At 38.8% G+C, this 20,744-nt stretch overlaps 1 protein-coding gene across 1 annotated transcript; it reads right to left on the reverse strand.

Annotated features, from left to right (window-relative positions):
- Window positions 1–148: 148 nt before the first annotated feature.
- On the reverse strand, window positions 149–13,807 carry LOC141690047 (phospholipase D gamma 1-like). The gene is made up of 10 exons (XM_074494629.1): window positions 12,204–13,807; window positions 11,299–11,415; window positions 10,975–11,169; window positions 2,820–3,068; window positions 2,662–2,730; window positions 2,430–2,577; window positions 1,585–1,733; window positions 1,065–1,235; window positions 785–982; window positions 149–612 (listed from the first exon to the last, which is right to left on the reverse strand). The coding sequence occupies exons 1-10, from the start codon at window positions 13,770–13,772 to the stop codon at window positions 319–321; spliced, it is 3,159 nt and encodes a 1,052-aa protein (XP_074350730.1). The 5' UTR covers window positions 13,773–13,807; the 3' UTR covers window positions 149–318.
- Window positions 13,808–20,744: the final 6,937 nt, after the last annotated feature.

Here is a 20,744-nt window from a genome sequence, read left to right on the forward strand (position 1 = left end):
TCTTGAAGAAGGCTCGTTTATTATGTTCAGCTTTCAGCAGGTTGTATTCGATATAATTTTGAAGACTGGAGCTTGCCAAGGGCAATGGCTGCCACTCCCTTGGATAGCTTGGAATCATTGTCCGGACAATGTAAACACTGTTGTCGGTTGCGCGGTGCAATAAGCTCTCACATATAGCATGGTTAGGGAGAGTCCCGAAAATACAGCAGTACAGAACGATTAGCATGGATAGGGGAGGGGAGAAGTCCCAATGAACACCAATTGAGAAGGAAAACTTGCTGTATTAAACAGTCTTGTGCATATTTGTGTATATTGTAATTAAATGGTAAGATTCTCTTGAATGCCTATAAATGATCCAATTATACGCCCTCCTACATCTAAGAAAGTTTCGCATCCCTGAAGAGGCTTTACCTTTCCATTTCTTTCTACTTCAACAGGATACTTCATGAGATGTCCCCTCATAGCTATAACTTCATCAGATGCAAACAACTTCCAGTTCAACTCCCCCATTAATTTCACCCGTCTTGCACATTCTAGAGATTCTGGTCGCGTAAAGCAGTCCTCCAGAACTCCAAGATGCTCTACCCACAATGACATTCTGTACCCATGTATCTACAAATGAAACATTAATAGTTTGATAATTTTCTTCAATCGCAGATCCATCAACTAAAATTTTAAATTGATATTAGTCAACTGGATTAATTTTTTAGATTTCAGTTAGTAAAGTGCAGTTAGTCGATCACAATACATTAACACGAAAGAACATATCAGCTCTAGTGATTACCTGTCCTCTTGGGCTCGAAAGTCGTGTTGCCCATGTATGGTGAGGTTGATAAGCTCCCATAGCTATCTCTGTGTCTCTGGTGCCCTCTAAGGAACGTTGATTAATATTTGCAGACCCCAATATGATGTATTCGTCATCTACTATCATGCCTTTAGAATGAACATATATCATGAATCTCCTGTTCTTTCGACATAGTCCCTGAACATATAAACAGAGAGGAAGATCAAAAATTGATTACAGGCTCAACAAACCCGAAGTTTGAGTGGTCAAGTGTAGATACCTGAGGTGTTCCAGCACCAGGAGCCCCATCAGGTGGTCCAGCTTCACCATATTCCTCCCGATTCCCTAAACAATAGAAGTTCAAATAATCTTGTGGCGAAAATGCATCTTCAAGTCCCACTTCCACTAAAGCCTTGTATATAGTCTCATACATCATTTGCATTGTTTTGTGCTGTAGTATCAAAAAAAGGAACAATGAATTATTCATATTTACTTCAACACACTGGAAATATCAAAGTTGTAGAGTAGAGTAGAGGCAATATTTGCTACTCAGAAGTATGATTATTACAAATTAAACAAGGCGAGGATGCATTGCAGTGTTGTGAAATCTGCAAAATTCCAAAAATGTATAATACTTGATTTTTACAGCACAACTCATGAAACACAATTAAATGAGTTCAGCTGACTCAAACGCTTCAAATTAAGCTTAAGATGAGAACTTTAAGCACGACAGATTATGCTTTTTTATAACTTGAAAATCACTCCAATTTTAAGACAGATATGATTGGCGATTAAAGTACCTGCCAAAACAATATTGCTTGAGTGGGAGCACTGGTCGGATTACCCTCTGGCCACATTGGGATAACAATGTATACTGCAAATCTTTCATGTGCTCTGATTTTATTTGCAATCTTAAGGGCAATTTCCATTGGAATTAAATTGTTAGCACCTGAAGTTATACAGAATACACATTTTCGATTAGTGCAGTGTTTTTAAGTATAAAGGGTGGAGTAAGAAACAAGAGAACTATCGAACAACCTTCTCTACCAAAAACCGAAATAAACAAAAACATTTTACAACAAAGAATTGGCAAGTGTCTGCTGCTACCATTTTTATGATTTTTATCATTTGGCTTCTATTGTTTATTAGATTGATACACAAGCTTTAATGACTTTCTATCAACTCAACTGTCTTTCATATTATACTGCTACACAAGCTTTAATGACTTCCTATCAACTCTGTTTTAAATTTCAAATTTAAGATATCCCAGTCTGATGCTTAGCTAGTACAATATTAATGCTCCTGATTTACTCAAAGACGTGCAACGCTCTTTTTCCTACATTCCCAGATTAGATCATTTTGTAAATCTATATACCTTGTTCCAGACAACACCCTCTAAACAAATCTTATAAATGTCCCTAATACTTTTCAAGTGCTCATGTATTAAGCGCTACATGTCATACTTCCTAATGTAGGCCTAAGGGTATAAATACACCATTTACAGTATGATTCAAAACGAAAATGTGAAGCTTAAACACATACAGAAGCTTTTGTTTACCTAAAATACAGTACAACTTCATATCAACTTAGAAAATTAACACACACGCTAGTCATGCACTTGTACTAGTTACGAATAACAGCTCACCTAACTCCCTGTAAGAACTCCAATTAAACGAGGACCCGATAAAGTACTGATTCTCAATATAGATGAAATGTTGGGCAGAACGGATGGCATTTACATATGCTGAATGTATGCTCATATCGATAAGAACATTCTTCCCACAGACTAAGTTCTGTCACAGCAATTTGTAAAGTTTCAGAAGAATAAAAGGAACTGAAACTTTTTAGATTTAAAAAAGAACTTATTTCTAGCCCACCTTGTACGTGGCTTCCTTTGGGTCTTTAGGGAATGCTTTAACCGAACTTGAATCAATTGAACGAAAAATCTGCAAAAGAGTATTTAATATGATACATTTTTGCAAACTAATATTAGTTACTTAAATTAAACTCTTGCAGTAAATTCGTTATGGATTACCTGGACATGCCAAGCATTAGGATCGCTATCATCAAGAAATGGAGCATCAGACATCCCAAGTAAATCAGGGATTCTATCTATTCGAAGTAAAGCATCTTCATATGATATCTTCAGCTTTTTCATGATATGGGGCTTTCCAGCCTTCTCCCAGCGCTCCTCGAAGTTGGTCAGAACATCATATGCTGCTGGACCATCAATTTTGCAGTGTAGGTCATGCCATGGCTCTCTAGGACTCCCAGCCACCTTTGCCTGTGAAAGACATATAATTTTTAATGTTTAGCATCTCTTTCCAGATCTAGTAGAAAAAAATAAAGACTGCCCTGTTTTCTACAGCTAACAAAAATGTTCATTCCAGAACATCTATCAGACCTGCAGTATAATATACATGTGTTTAAACAACTACAGTTGCTTGAAAACTGAGAAGAGTTGGAAAGAATTCACAAGCACATATGATGCGCAGAGAGATTTTGATTCCAATGGAATCAAACAACTCTAGACATGGTTTAGTTCTGATAACAACGACTAACAGGCTTTTGAACATAGTGATAGAACTTCAAACTCAACAAACAGCAGAGAAACAATAATGAGAAAATTGTTGATTGCTAGAAAAAGAGTGAAATAATGCAAAATATTTACATGTAAAAGATATTAACACAGCTGAAAATTCGGAAACCTGTATACTACAGCGGATATGAATTGGCAACTATAAATAACCATGACTACACTGAATAGGCATATCAAACCCCAACTGTGTGCTGGAGGCTGTTACGTTAATTTTGTTAGAAAATTAGGATTTTAGAGCTTAATTTAATTATGTTCTTGATGTTAATCCTAAAATCTAATGATTGGAAATTGTTCAATGATATTTGAACTTAAATTTTCTTGTATGATTTTAAGAATTTTCTTAATGAAATCCATATGAAATGAGAGTTGAAAGTAGCTTGGAAAAGCTTGGAAAATTTGAGAATGTTTGTCCCACATTGAAATAAATAAAGGGGGTTGTGTGCTTTATATGGTATTACCCACATGAGTAGTATACAACTACTAAGGTGTGTGATGGTCCATTGTGTTGTTGTGTGCTTCACGCGCGCCCCGCCCCGCACCGGACCGGGTCGGGTCAGGGCGATTTGGGCGAATGTCTCGGCGTCTCGCGTACGCGAGGCGACCTGAGCGAGGATTTTATTTATTTATCGGTGATTGGATTATTGGGCTGGGTTCTGAAATAGACTAAGTAGTCTAAATATATTGAACCTGCAAATAATCTGATCTGTAACAAGTTCTGATATAAGAATCAGAACTTAAGAACTGATGAATAAAATCAGAACTTAACAAGTTCTGATATCAGAATCAGAACTTAAGTGGTGTTAATGTGAAAAGCTGTTACAAATAATTTAAATTCAAAAGCTGTTCAGTTTTGATTTTTTCATTTATGAATTCAAAATCTGATCAGTTTTGATTTTTTCATTAATGGAGCAGTTTAATTCAGACATTAAGTGTGTGGACCGTTTCATTTTTCCTCTCCTATAAATAGAGGCTAAACTGAATGAATATAACACACTACATTCTCATCTCTTCTCTTCAACCTCTCTGCATTTCTCTCCCACAAGTCCTGAAGTGCTGATATTTTCCGGCGACTGAGGTGCTGGTCGAAGTGGAGGTTTTGTTGCTGCTGTTAACATAAACTCCGAGCTGTTTTATCCTGGTGGAGATATTGCGCACATCCCAAACGCAGCAGGTAGGGGGCAATAATCTCTTCAAGAGCAGCCAGGACTTCGAGCAAGGCCTGGTGACTCAGCTGTGATCATTTTCTTGGCGTTTTGTATCTGTAAACCTTTATTTCAGTCACTGTTGAAAGCTATGGTTTCGGGTACATCTTTCTTTCTCTCTTCGTTATTTCAGTTACTGATTTTGTTTACCTGCATGTTTTGTTTTGTTAACTGTGGTCTTGGCCTAAACTTGTTAAATTCTTTATACACTTGCCTCTATGTTGCTATACTTGTTAGTGAGTTTTACAACATTCTTGAAGAGATTATTAGTTATATAGAATTTAGCATAATGGTTAACGAAAGTGAGGTTATCGTTGGCGGTGGTAGCAGTTCGGGTGTAACTGCTGGGGCCATTGATTGGACCACCTATAGTTTCCCACAGGCTGTTGAACTAACCGGTTTAACGGAGAAATTCAACGGTGGCATTGGCTTTTCTCGCTGGCAGAAAAGGATGAAGCTGTGGTTGACTATAAAGGGTCTGTGGCCGGTTGTGGAATATGAGAAACCAGTAGTGGATCAAGAGAAGGCTGACACAGTTAAGGCTTTTGCGAAGTGGGCTGAGAAGGATGGAGTGGCTAGGGCGGCCATTCTGGCGGCACTAACAAATACTTTGTTTGATGTCTATTCTTCTGATGCCTACTCTGCAAAACTCTTATGGGAGAAGCTGGACCAGACACATAATACTGACTCACAAGGTCTAGAAAAGTATTCTGTGGCAAGGTTCCTCGAGTTCAAGCTGGTGGACAATAAGTCCATGACTGAGCAGGTGCATGAGTTCGAGATGATAGTGCATGCTTTGAAGGAGTCTGGAATGAATCTCCCGGAGAAGTTCAAGGTGATGAGTGTGATTGAAAAGCTCCCGAAGTCTTGGGAAGAGTTCTCTCTCTCCCTGAAAAGACAGAAAGGAGAGATCACCTGGACCAACCTTATGCTGGACATCTCGGTGCAAGAACAACACAAGTCCAAACAGGGACATGTGATGCCAACTGAACACGGTACCTCGAAGGTAAACATAGCAACTGTAGGACAAAAGAGGAAGGCTTTTGCTAAGAAAGCTAATAGTAATAAACCTAAGAGTGACAAGGACAAGGCCAAGAAACCCAAGGCAAACAAACCATGCTGGTCTTGTGGGCAGGTTGGGCACTGGAGTAAGGACTGCCCTACGAAGAAAGCGAAGAAAACCGAGGTAGCACAAGCAAATGTTGTGCTTGGAACCGCAAGTGGGCCTGTAGTGAACATGGTTGTTGGTGAGGCTACGGCTTCTGAAACCAACGTTGACCGGTATGTATCCTACAACCCTGTGATATTTTCTACCTATCTGTCAAATGAATGGTTGATAGATACTGGAGCTAATGTACATATTTGTGCTGATATTAGTTTATTTGTATCTTATCAACAGAGTCATAGCCTGACTGTGAAGATGGGGAATGCTAGTGTTGCTCAAGTACATGGAGTTGGAAACGTGGATCTGAAGTTCCCTTCAGGACGTATTCTATCTCTGACGAGAGTGCATCATGTTCCCAACATGCGTAGAAATATAATAAGTGGAAGCTGTTTAGTTTGTAGTGGTTTTGAAATTTCGTTTAAGTGTAATAAAGTAGTTCTTATTCACACTGGTACATTCTTTGGCAAGGGTTACTTGTCAAATGGTTTATTTGTTATTAATGCGGATCCCGTTTTGGGAAATTTGATTAATAATGTTATTCCTACTGTTAACTGTATCGAATCCTCAAATATATGGCATGCTAGACTAGGTCATTTAAACTTTGGTGCTCTTAAGAACATGATGAACTTAGAGTTGATTCCAAAATATACCATAGAAAAGAATTCTAAATGTCAAGTATGTGTGTCTGCTAAACAGATAAGGAAACCTTTTCATAACGTTGTTAGGGATTCAGACTTGTTAGATTTAGTACACACTGATATTTGTGAATTTGGTGGTATGTTGACCAAGGACCAGTTTAGATACTTCATTACTTTTATAGATGATAGTAGTAGATATTGTTATGTTTATTTACTTAGACATAAGGATGAAGCACTTAGTAAATTCATTATATATAAAACTGAAGTAGAAAAACAAACTAGTAAGATACTTAAAAGGTTGAGATCTGATAGAGGTGGTGAGTATACGAGTAATGCTTTTAATGAATTTTGTGCAAACAATGGTATAATTCATGAAGTTACTCCACCATACACACTTGAGTCTAATGGGGTTGCTGAGCGAAAGAACAGAACATTTAAAGATATGATTAATAGTATGCTTATTAACTCTGGGTTGCCTAAATATATGTGGGGAGAGGCTCTAAATACGGCTTGCCATATTTTGAATAGAGTCCCTCTGAAACACATGGATAAAACACCCTTGGAGTTATGGAAAGGCAGGATGACTAGTCTTAAGTATCTTCGTGTGTGGGGGTGCCTTGCTAAGGTGCTTGTTCCTGAACACAAGAGAAAGAAACTAGGTCCAAAGACTGTTGACTGTATCTTTCTGGGCTATCTTGAAACCACTACAACTATGAGATTTTTAGTGTTAAAATCTGACATAGATGGTATAGTGGCAAACACGATAGTTGAATTTCGAGATGCGACATTCTTTGAGGATGTCTACCCTATGAAGACTGGAATACCTGAAATGACTTCTGAGGAAGATCCTACTCACACATCAAGTTCTATTCCTGATCATGTGGAAAAGATGACAAATGTGGGGGCGGAACCTAGTAGTAGCTCTATTCCTAAGGAATTAGAGGAACCAAGGAGAAGTAAGCGTGCAAAAGTAGTCAAGGATTTTGGAGGTGATTTCATCACTTACAATATCGAGGACGAACCTTTAACTTTCCGGCAAGCTATGGATTCTTCTGAGTCAAGGCACTGGAAGGGCGCTGTCAAGAGTGAAATTGACTCTATTGTTTCTAATGGAACATGGGAGTTGGTTGATCTCCCTCCTGGGTGTTCTACTATTGGGTGCAAATGGGTCTTTAAAAGGAAGTTAAACCCTGACGGCTCAATAGATAAGTACAAAGCTAGACTGGTAGCTAAGGGTTTTAAGCAAAAGGAAGGAATTGATTATTTTGATACATACTCTCCGGTTGCAAGAATGGTAACAATCCGAATGCTTATAGCATTGGCTTCAGTCCATGGTCTTATCATCCATCAGATGGATGTAAAGACGGCTTTTCTTCATGGTGAACTTGAGGAATAGATTTATATGGATCAGCCTGATGGATTTGTTGCATCAGGCAATGAAAGGAAAGTATGTAAGTTGATCAAGTCCATCTATGGATTGAAACAAGCTCCCAGAGATTGGCATAAAAAGTTTGATGAAACTATATTGCCTTTCAGTTATAAGATTAATGAAAGTGATAAGTGTGTCTACACTAAAGTTAAAGGTAATGAGTGTGTTATTTTGTGCCTATATGTGGATGACATTTTACTGTTTGGAACCAATATTGAGATTATTAACGAGACTAAAGAATTCTTGAAAAGGCATTTTGAAATGAAGGATATGGGTGAGGCAAGTGTGATTCTTGGAATCAAACTGGTTCAGTCCACTGAAGGAATAACCTTGACTCAATCTCATTATATAGAGAAATCTATACTTGAGAAATATGGTTATTCACAGTGTAGAATCGCTAGTACACCTTATGATTCGAAAGTTTCCCTTGTCAAGAATACTTCAGGAGTGCCTGTGTCTCAGTTAAGGTATTCTCAGATTATTGGGAGCTTGTAGTATCTTGCTAACTGCACTAGACCAGATATTTCATATTCTGTGTCTAAATTGGCGAGATATACAAGCTGTCCAAACAGAACTCATTGGGATGCTCTTGATAGAGTACTTAGATATCTAAAAGGCACAATGTACCTTAGTTTACACTACAGGAGATTTCCTGGTGTGCTTGAAGGGTACAGTGATGCAAGTTGGATAGCTAAGAAGTCTGGTTCCAATGGAGTGACTGGATACGTGTTCACCTTGGTTGGTGGAGCAATATCCTGGAAGTCAAGCAGACAGACTATTGTTACTCGGTCTACTTTTGAGGCTGAGTTGTGTGCACTTGATACCACAGGGACGGAGGCTGAATGGTTACACGGACTTATGTCTGCAATACCTGTAGTAAGCAGACCGCTTCCTGCTATTGCTATTCACTGTGATAGTCGAACAACTATCGACAAGATTAGCAGTAAAAAGCATAATGCTAAAACTAAGAGACACATCCAAGTTAGACTCAAGTCTATAAGGGGTTTAGTGACTGATAGGATCATAGCTATAGAGTTCATAGGAACTCAGAATAATATAGCTGATCCTCTTACTAAAGGACTGGAACCTGCAGTGGTCCTTAAGTCAAGGTTGGGGATGGGATTGTCAACCCATCATAATTCATCAACAGTGGGAACCCAATACACATGAGAGGAGATTCCTTGAAGTGTATTCAATGGGTAATAACAAGCTGTAAGGATGAGTTGGTAGTACCTTTGCTACATAGATGATACTATAGTATCTGAATCTATCCCCTGTAAACCTAGAAGGTACTGACACTGCCAGAAAAGCAAGAGTGTTAAAACTCTGAATGGGATCAAGTCATTTGACGAGATAGAGGCAGTATATCTCTGGAGATGCCCAGCTAAGCGAATTTAATTGTGTGGTCGCAATTAGAGGATAGGGTTAATCCTTGAAGCATTCGACGAACAGGATCGAGACATGACCATTAATATCTCAAAGCCGTAGATTGGCACCATAACCTTTGACTTGTCGTCGTCTATGGAATATGGTTATACTAAACGGATTAAGATTCAAGGTGAAACATTCCATCTGAGTCCGATAGCCATTGAAGTAGAGGAATTAGGAGGGTTTAAACCCGGAAGGGTACCGACTCTGAAAAACAAGTCATGATGGGAAATTGATCACATTTCTGTATGGATTTGTGGGGGATTGTTAGAAAATTAGGATTTTAGAGCTTAATTTAATTATGTTCTTGATGTTAATCCTAAAATCTAATGATTGGAAATTGTTCAATGATATTTGAACTTAAATTTTCATGTATGGTTTTAAGAATTTTCTTAATGAAATCCATATGAAATGAGAGTTGAAAGTAGCTTGGAAAAGCTTGGAAAATTTGAGAATGTTTGTCCCACATTGAAATAAATAAAGGGGGTTGTGTGCTTTATATGGTATTACCCACATGAGTAGTATACAACTACTAAGGTGTGTGATGGTCCATTGTGTTGTTGTGTGCTTCACGCGCGCCCCGCCCCGCACCGCACCGGACCGGACCGGACCGGGTCGAAGGGCGATTTGGGCGAATGTCTCGGCGTCTCGCGTACGCGAGGCGACCTGGGCGAGGATTTTATTTATTTGAGAATTATTTTAATTCGAATTTATTTATCGGTGATTGGATTATTGGGCTGGGTTCTGAAATAGGCTAAGTAGTCTAAATATATTGAACCTGCAAATAATCTGATCTGTAACAAGTTCTGATATAAGAATCAAAACTGATGAATAAAATCAGAACTTAACAAGTTCTGATATCAGAATCAGAACTTAAGTACTGATGAGTCGAATCAGAACTTAAGTACTGATGAGTCGAATCAGAACTTAAGTTCTGATAATAATGTGGGTGTTAATGTGAAAAACTGTTACAAATAATTTAAATTCAAAAGCTGTTCAGTTTTGATTTTTTCATTTATGAATTCAAAATCTGATCAGTTTTGATTTTTTCATTAATGGAGCAGTTTAATTCAGACATTAAGTGTGTGGACAGTTTCATTTTTCCTCTCCTATAAATAGAGGCTAAACTGAATGAATATAACACACTACATTCTCATCTCTTCTCTTCAACCTCTCTGCATTTCTCTCCCACAAGTCCTGAAGTGCTGATATTTTCCGGCGACTGAGGTGCTGGTCGAAGTGGAGGTTTTGTTGCTGCTGTTAACATAAACTCCGAGCTGTTTTATCCTGGTGGAGATATTGCGCACATCCCAAACGCAGCAGGTAGGGGGCAATAATCTCTTCAAGAGCAGCCAGGACTTCGAGCAAGGCCTGGTGACTCAGCTGTGATCATTTTCTTGGCGTTTTGTATCTGTAAACCTTTATTTCAGTCACTGTTGAAAACTATGGTTTCGGGTACATCTTTCTTTCTCTCTTCGTTATTTCAGTTACTGATTTTGTTTACCTGCATGTTTTGTTTTGTTAACTGTGGTCTTGGCCTAAACTTGTTAAATTCTTTATACACTTGCCTCTATGTTGCTATACTTGTTAGTGAGTTTTACAACAAATTTGATTAATACTGTAATGAAAAGTTTCTCATACTGTGTGAAGGCAATACTAAGCCTTAATTCAGTTCAGTAAACATGGTAAGATAAAGAGTGGAAAAGACAAATAAGAGCAATGACCTTACCGCAAAGGTAGGATTATGATAGTCATCCTTATGCACCGTCTGCAATGTGCTAAAGATAGGGTGGTGTGGAGTATCATATCTGCCATCGCAGAGATCGAGTCCTCCAAGAAAAGCTATAATTTTCCTTTTATAATCTCCAGCAGCAGTATCCACTAATACAGTCTTCTGATGGTGTGTATAAATGGTTCCGACTTCCTGATCACGATACCTTAATTTCAGTGTACAATCCTCGTGACTTGGGAAATTACATAGTGTTTTTGGAAATCTACATAACTTTTTTTAAGTTCTCATAACCTTCAAAATGTATTGGTCTGTGCAACATACCTTCTTCTTAACCCAACTATGTCGCTTCCCAGCAACACGTGGGCAGAGTAGGACTTGAACTGAGGAGTGCTTGAAGTAACGCCGAGTTTCCTCATCATGGGTTTGCATCAGCCCATCCTGAAATGGTTCATGTTTAACATTTCTAAGGACAAATAATACTACATGTATGCAGAACTTCTACACTAGCTTCCTTAAGTAACTCAATGTACAAGTGACTTCATCTTTTGCTGCTGGATGAAATGCAATTTATTTTTACTAAAAAGGTTTAACTGCTAATTATTTTCTGCATAACTCCCTTCAATGTAATAATAATAATAATTAAATAGGAATACTCGTAGGAAGGTATGATATCAGCAGTATGAACTGAAGAGCTAAAATAATGACCCTTTAATATATAAGTGTGATCCTAGATTCATAAGTCCCTGGCTGTGCAGACCACAGGAAAGTTGCAGGACCTTGCAGGTTCAAGTGTTTCGAGGGAATGGGGCTCATTGTTTCCTGTTCATTTAATTTTTACAATTTCTAGACAATTCCTACAGATACATTTTAAGTATAATTTCAGTTGTAATAGTCCAACCTATTTGTATCATCAGGAAGATCACAGTGATCAAACACAGAAATCTCTTTCAGGTCCGGAAATGGTTAGCATAGTTGCTAACTTGGGCTCTCAGAATTTAAAAAAAAAAATAACTTTTCTTTGATGTGAATTAACGATATTTTGACAACAGAGGTATAGGTAAAGAAAAAACTTTCCCTTGATTGTTTGTCTCTGAATATAATGATACTTCAGTAAACCTGCAGCATCAGTTATAAGGCTGCATTTCATGATCAAGTTTTACTTTATTTAGGGATGCATCTTTCATTATTTATCGCTTTGATCACAAGAATTATAGGTGAGAGCTTACTGTTTTGTAGCCCATAATGTTCCTGGAAGTGGGATCATCCCATAAAAGTAGTAGTACCCGAACTCCTTCTTGTGATTTGGCCTTGAGAAGTTCACCTAGTGTGCTGCAATCCTCAGTAACAGAAGAATCGCGAACCAGTTGAACTTTGTGCCACACTGACCACCCAGCAATATAAATCAAATGTCTAGCCTCACGAATTGCATGGAATATATCGTGCCAACATTTTCCATGGACATATGGCATGCCGTCCTCAAGTTGAAACTTTGGAAGGTTATCATCAATAATATGAGCATCTTGGTACAAAGTAACTATTCCACCTTTTCTGAGGGGAAAGTATGTGGAAGGGACACCTTGGTAATCAGGACCAGCTTCTACTCCGTTGTGATACTTTGTCAACTTTTCAATGGGGGTATACTGAATAGACAAGCTTAATTGAGCTCCTGGCTTTGCCGGCTTACCACTCGTATTAATGACTGGAAAATGACCCTGAATTTGACCTCCAGAGTGAATCTTTTCTACAGGAATCGATACTATCCCCATAAGCTGAGACCCCAAAATATCATTATCCTTGACAAAGAAGTGCACTTCAGCAGCATAATGTGCCACAGGAACATAAAAGTGTTGCATCCACGAAGGATTTTCATTATTAGGAATCACATAAGTTCTTCCAATCACTGCAGTTGTGACAGATATCGACACATATGGATCACTCGTAAGTTTACCAACTTTCCCCGGTAACTTGTTTAACACCTCTCCTATAGCTTTATAAAACAGATCCATATTTGGAAGATTCCTTGCCTCATATATCCATATGTCAAGATTACCATGCAGAAGCAACAACTTCAATGAATCTTTAGACGTAGTATATTGAACAACTTGTCGACTTTGATGACCACGTGCTACTGGATCAACATATGAAATTGAATGCTTCAAGTAAGGATGGGGTTTGGGAGACACAATCTCCCCCGAATAATTAACATCTGAGCCACTAGGAGGGTTATCATTATCTAACGGTTCAGAGGGCGCATGTGGAGATGCAGGGGCAGAATGCATGTAACTTAAACAATCTTCATTAGGTGGGTAAATGGAAGTGTAACTAGGAACATTAGCACTGCGAACTGACACATTATCTTCTAATGCCAAACTTTCAGGAGGTCGTAAAGGCCTTGAATGTTGTCGATAGTATATACGATTGGGACCATGTTGAAACGAACTCTGACGTTTAATACTTGGCTCAGGTAAAGCAGAGGAATTCTGGTGCTGCTGGTGATACTGAAATAAGACCGGGCTAGAATGTGATGAATAATGGTAAGTACTATACTCGGAGCTGGAGGTGTTTACACGAGGTCCTGGATGTTTTAAGTAAGGGTAAGGGTAAGGATACGGATAACTGTGGCTAGATGGATGCCCTGTATACTGATAGTACTGCACATGATATGGCTGATTATGATGATTGTACGGCTGACTTTGTTGATTTTGAGGTGTGGATGTGCAGGGATAGTTATGTCCATAAGGGTATCTATAAACATATTGATATGGAGTATTGTGATTGTGATTGTAATTATCCATATAAATCCAAATCCAATAGGTACAACAAGTTATGTTACATTACACACAATGTGTACCAGGTAAATTCTTGAAACATAGATAGTTCATCATTGGTTTGACAAGATCATGATAGTGTACATGTGCGGATTTATTGATAGATATTGAGTTAATTAATATATACATTTCAGAAGGAAACGGAGAAAAAGAGCTACCTTGTCATCGAAGATGAGACAGATTTCCGGTGAGGATGGGGGGTAAGTGATCTAACATCCATATGCACACTGGGTCAAGGGCAATGCCGCATGGCATGCAAACGACACCAAAAATAACTCAATATGGAAAGGAAGCCCAAAATATCATAAATAAATATATTTGTACAAGTCAACAATAGTTTTCACAATTTACTACTAATCTCCTTCAAAAAATATATATTATATAAAAGAACATGATATATTGTTAGTAACAATCTGTGCAGAAACAAATATATGTATAGGTGGGTGTACAAACCAGAGAATCGAATAACAAAAAAAGAACGGAGACTGGAAGTGTATTGCGAATGATATAAAAACCCGAGTCCAGTGCGGAACTGTCTCCTTAAAGCTTATTAGCCCTCACCGTATTGTGCGAGCAAAAAGCCTCCCGGGACAAAATGGATTGCACTAGGAACGCCGAAGGTCAGCACTCTCAACGAGCGTGAAAGCGAGAAAGAAACTATCACGGGTTAGAGGATATGTGTTTAGGAACAATCGTGTATTTTTTGTGTTTAACCCTAATGCCCTAGAGGTGTTTATATAACAAGGAAAAATTTGTGCGCTACTCAATTGCGATAATTAATTAAAACGCGTTAATTAATTAGGTCGGTGGTCAATTAATTATTATTAATTAATTAATTCGACCGACACAAAAAGAAAAACGTAAGTCAATTTATTTGAGCCCAGGCCCAGCGGAAAATAAAAATTAGCAAAACTAGTCCGGCGTTATTCAGACCAATTTTCTGCCACATTCGTGTCCGCCAGTCGCACACGCGGAAAGCCCGAAGGCTTGCAAAGCCTCAGATTTCCCCTCGAAATCCCACAATTTGCACCCCTCCTGCGCTCCTGCGTAGGTGATGGAGCAACACATAGACAACACAAGTGAACACTACATACGTGTGTTGCTACATAAAGCTAAGGAAATCTCTTTTGCTTTTCAATGTGGGACTTAAGGTTTTATAACTCATTTTCCACTCTTAAGGGACCATCTTTGGGTAATTATATCTTACTCATCCCTTAATCATTTTGAGTGATTCAAAGTGCCTCGGAAAGCTCTCGTGAAAGAGAACACATTCCAAGCGTCACTCGTTGCACACACGCAATAACCAACCACTCAAGCGCGGCTCAAAATGACTCGACAATGTGAGGTGTAATACCCACATTTTCTAACAATCCCCCACATGGGTGAGATTGATATTTCAGTAGCACACATCAGACAAAAAGACACGGAGTTTGACTTGGTGATAGTTTCTTCGATCATATGTAGCATACGATAGGTAGAGAATACTCCTTGAACCTTCGCTCGAGTAAGCATATTGACTAGACTGGTAGACAATAGACGTGCTTGTCCTTGAACTGTTCGACCATTTGTTTAAATGATGATATACTTATCACTATATCTTTTCTGACTCATTCAGCTCTCATGGGTATGTCCATTTTGGCCATGAAACATCGTCTTGGTTCTGCAGGAGTTTCTAAAGAATTGTGCCTCGCAATTCTCCATTGAAGCGACCCCTTTTCTCTCTCACATAGGTGATCTTTATCTTGTAGAGTAACCCGCGTTTACTCAACTGAATTCCATATGTTCACTTCTGAACTTCATGTATTCATCAAAGATCATTAAAAGCTCAAAAAGTTAACCTCGTACCTTACAGGTCTCATTGTTTCTCATCATAGGAACAGGCCAGGGTTTACCCCCACAGTGTTTTGGTCATCATGATTTAGTTGTCCCATTGAACCAAGTCATTGAGATGTCCAGTCAATAATGGTTAGGTGTCCACCATGATGCCGTTAAGCAATAGGCTTAAGGCCCATCCCTCTCGATAATTTCTAAACCACTTCTCTTGATAACCCTTTGGTTAGCGGATCCGCGATATTATCCTTTGACGATATATAGTCAATAGTGATAGCTCCGGTTGAGATTAGTTGTCTAATGGAACTATGTCGTCGTCATATATGACGGGACTTTCCATTATACATCGTGTTCTATGATCTGCCAATAGCGGATTGACTATCACAATGTATCCCTATTGCAGTCACAGGCTTTGGCCATCTTGGAATATCCTTTAAAAATTGGCGTAGATATTCAACCTCTTCAGCACATTTATCTAGTGCCACGAACTCAGCTTCCATCGGGTAATGAGTTATTACCGCTTGCTTAAAGGATTTCCATCATACTGCCGCTCCAGCTAGTGTAAATACGTAACCACTCATAGACTTTAGTGCCTTCTTGCTAGATATCTAGTCTGCGTCAGTATATCCCTCTAATACTGCTGGATATCTGCCATAGTGCAGTCCATAGTCTCGAGTTCCCCTCAAATACCTCAGTACCCTTATGATTGCTTTCCAGTGATCAGCTCCCGGATTACTCGTAAATCTACTCAAAATGCTAATTGAGTATGCAATATCTGGTCTTGTTGTAACGACCAAGAATTTTGCGTCGTAATTAAGTAAATAAAGTATGTGTTATGTGATGAGATTATAATTATGTGATTAAGTGGTGATTATTTATCTTATCTGTATACTAGAGTTAAGGATCGTGGATAAAAACGTTCCAATTTAAAGAGTCAGCTTAGAAGTCGAGCTGTGGTTTCGGGCCGTCAGGTAGAACGGAACCCGTCCTAGTATGAAAATTAAATAATATAAAATGTCAATTATATGTGAAGTGAATGAATAAAGTATTTCGTCTCAAGAGACGTGTTGATTGGCAAAGATAATGAGAAGCGTAATCAAAACGCTGAGCGTCGGGCCGTCAGGCTGAACGTGACCCGGTACGCGTAAAAGAGGATAAAGATTAAAGAGGGCTATATTCTATGATCAGACCTGAGTCGTTATGTGACTATATGCGTGTGATTGCTTGACTATGTGTATGACTATATGTTCTGTGTCAATTTTATGAATTTTAAAGGAATTATGTGATTTAAGTAAAGGTTTAATTAACCTTCGCGTATTTTTATAAAATCATCCGAGAAGGATAAAAACATGGGATTTGTTTTGTTATCTTCGTAAAGGTCCTAGAGACTTTTTAAAAATAATAAGTGAATTTAATTGTTGGACCTTGCATTTTTGAATCGATTTTATGAGGAAAATGTATTTATTAAAGCAAGTTTGCGAAATTCATATAAAATCAACCGTTTGCTCAAATTCTTATTATGAGTAATGGATAAAAAGCTAATTTCGAGACCTACGTGTTAAAGATTTTTATTCAAGACAATTTCATCTTTCCGAGAGAAAAATATTTTTACTTTGGATTTCGTTGCATTTGAGTAAAAAGAGAAACAAAATACAAATTAAAAAGGGGGTTATTAGATTACCATTTTACCCTTGTTTTGGTGGAGTATAAAACACTCATTCCTTCCCCCATTTTCTTCTTCTTGCCGTGCACTCACTCTTTTCTCTCCTTTTTTTCTCTCACTCTCACTCTCTCTCTCTCGGCAACTCTCTTTCTCTCTCTCTTTGATTTCTCTCGATTCGGAGCGTGAGGGCATTCAGGCTAGGAAAGGAAAGGATTTACTAGGTGGCGGTAGTTCAAAAATGACAATGGTTTATAATGCTTTGAAAAGAGTTGATTATGTTATTGTGGAGCTTAAAGCTCGAGAACCCTGATTCTTGAAATTATTGATCATATGATTGATTCTATATCTTGAAATACTGTTGCTTTCCTCTATCGGAAGATCTATTTTGATCCTATAATAATTTGTGATGAATGTCGGCTTTTGTCCTGTTTTGAGCCTTGCTTCTTGAAGCCCAACTATTCTTCGGATACCTTTCCTTATCCCAAAAAAAAAAATGGAAATCTGCCACCTAGAATAGTTAAAGTAGAATGCCCTAGTTTATTCAGAGTACATTGAGATTCAATATTGTAGAACTACTAGATAGTTACTTGCTGAGTTTTATACTCATTTGTTTTGTCTTAATCTAATCATGGCAGTTAAGCAAGAAGATGGCCAGGCTTAGGTGCACTGCTCGTAAGAGCGTACCTGGTGATCCCTACCGTGTTGAGGGCTTCCGGTTGCCAGAGCAGGTAGTGATTTTTATGAGTGAGCTCGCGCCTAGAAAGATGTGTATAAAGATACAATGGGTTATCTGTCGGTTCCCAGCCGGAATCGATATTAATTATTTAATGATATTTTGGGTTTGTAAGTTATATTTTGTGATTGGTAGTTGTAATCTTATCTCATACTTTATCATGTTGATCCTGTTAGTAGTTAATCGGGGTTTATGCATATTTAATTATTAGAATAGAGGTGTGTGAGTCCTCATTTCCTAACCCCGAGATTGAGGGCGTCACAACTTGGTATCAGAGCTACAGGATCTAGTCCCTGAGACAAGTTAGGTTTTAAAAAGGGGTATTTTGGGAATATATCTATATCGCGAGAGAGTTCGACTCATGTAGAGTTGAGTTAGACTATTAGGTATAGTCTAAGGAAAGTGTTGATTGGTAAAGCAGAAACTAGAGTTAGGGTGTGAGTTAGTTGGAAGCTTTATTTAACCCTAACATTGTTTCTTGGTTGCTATTTTGTGTTTTCTCTCAGGATCCTAGTAGTGGTAGTGACTCAGACTCAGAGATTAGCTTGACTGGTACCCCTGTGGACCCTATTCCACCCTCTCCAGAGGAGCCTGTATATGTTAGTTCAGACCCAGATGAGGACCCTTCTGAGAGTAGTGAGATCCCCATGCAGATTTCACGCTTGAGGCCTGATTCAGAGACCCCTGCCCCTGAGCCAGAGTCGGAGATGCCTAAGACTATTCCTGTCAGTGTTGGTGGCAAGTTAGCCCAGGACCGAGACTTTGTGTACTCCCGCATTCCTGAGTTGGGAGCTTTGGTGGATAGACTAGCCAGAGAGTCTAGGCAGAGTGCTTCTGTTATGGATGATGAGTGGCGAGTTCGAGTGAAGATGGTGGAGCAGGTTGCCAGGAAGAGATTGGATGAGGGAGCATCCACTAGCGATGCTGATGCCGAGGCCCGGAGGCTGCATAAGATCATTCACTGGATGTTGGTTGTGTTGAGAGAGATTCTAGATGATTAGACGGGACTGTTGGTTGAGCCCGTAGGTCGTTGTTGTTGTTTTCAGTGCCGATAGGCTTTGGGATACTTGGTCAGATGCCGGGATCCCTTTTTCATTTATCTTGTTGTATTTCAGACCAGTGTAGTAGTAGTAGTTGGAAGTTAGGGGTAGATAGGGGGATGTTTTCCAGTTTTTCCTCTGTTTAACCCTGCTATTTATTGTACCTTGTTTCAGAACCCTAAAATCCAGAATATTTCTTCATGTAACCTTCGATTAAATAAATATATTATCTTACTTTCCTTTGTGCACCTTGATTATCTTATAAACTGTTCTCAATGCCATGTTTTAAATACAACCATGTTTTCATATAACCATGTTTAAAGATCATAAAACCCTATTCCGTGCCATGATAAAATAACACTGATATGAGAATTATGTAGTAATAGGATTGCATGTGCAAATTGGGTAAAACTTAAAACCCATAAAAGAGATTTCATAAAAATTGTTGTTATATATATGCCATGCTATCGTATTGCTAAATAATTGCTCAATCAGGTTTGTAAGAAATGGCCAACTCACCAGACCACCAAGAAGAAGAAATTCCCACCCAAGACCCAGAAATAAACCCAGAAACCAGTATGATGAGCAGACTTGCTCAGCTTTTGTAACAACCTGTGGCCCTAAAAGTTGGAAATTTCAAGCACTTTCAATCTATTCATCCTCCAGAGTTCTTAGGTGTGCCAGACCCGATTAAAGCGCAGTCGTGGTTGAGAGAGATGGAAAAAGCCTTTGAGTTAGCAGAAGTTAAGGATGATAAGAAAGCTCAGTACACAAGTTATTATCTGAAAGATGAAGCAAGTTTCTGGTGGGAGTCTTCTAAGGCGTTGTTGGAAGGCAAAGACTTATCTTGGGAGAAGTTTACCGAGATGTTTCTGGAAAAGTATTTGTCAAGTTATATGCAAGATCAGTTGGAGATGAAATTTTTGGATCTTAGACAGGAGGAAATGTCGGTAGCAGAATATGAGGTGAAGTTTTCGGAATTGTCAAGGTTCATACCAGAGTACGTGAATACTGAAGCGAAGAAGGCTAAGAGGTTCCAACAGGGACTTAAGCCGTGGATTAGGAGTCAAATAGCAATGTTGGAGATCAAGAACTATGCTGCTTTGGTTCAGAAAGCAATGATAGTGGAAGGTGAGCGGGAAGCTGCTCGAAGAGAAAATGAAGGAAGGAAGAGAAAGTTTGAAAGCTCTGAGCAAGAGCAAGGAAATTCAAAGTTCAGAGGAAAGTTTGGGAAGAATGGTGGAGGTCAGAACCAAAAGTTCCAGAAGTTTGGACCCGGGAATGGAGCTCAGAAGAACCGTTTCCAGAAAGCCGGACAACCGGGAAAGGAAAGCAGACCCCAGATGCAAGGATGTAGGAACTGTGGGAAGAGACACCTGAGGAGGTGTAATAAGCTGGATATAACATGTTTTAAGTGCAACCAGAAGGGGCATTATTCTTCAGAATGTTCAAATGGAATAAGAAAGCCTGATTTGGCTTGTTTCAAGTGTGGCAAGGTAGGCCATATGGCTAGAAATTGCAAGGAGCCTGTGCAGAAGGCTAATGTTCTCAGAATTGCTGGACCGCCGTCTCTCCCAGCACCATCAGCTCAACCCAGAGCTAGAACCTTTAACATGTCAATGAAAGATGCGGTGCAAGATGTAGACGTGGTAGCAGGTATGCTTGTTATAAAC

Source organism: Apium graveolens, chromosome 10, assembly GCF_009905375.1.
Source record: "Apium graveolens cultivar Ventura chromosome 10, ASM990537v1, whole genome shotgun sequence".
NCBI lineage: Eukaryota > Viridiplantae > Streptophyta > Magnoliopsida > Apiales > Apiaceae > Apium > Apium graveolens.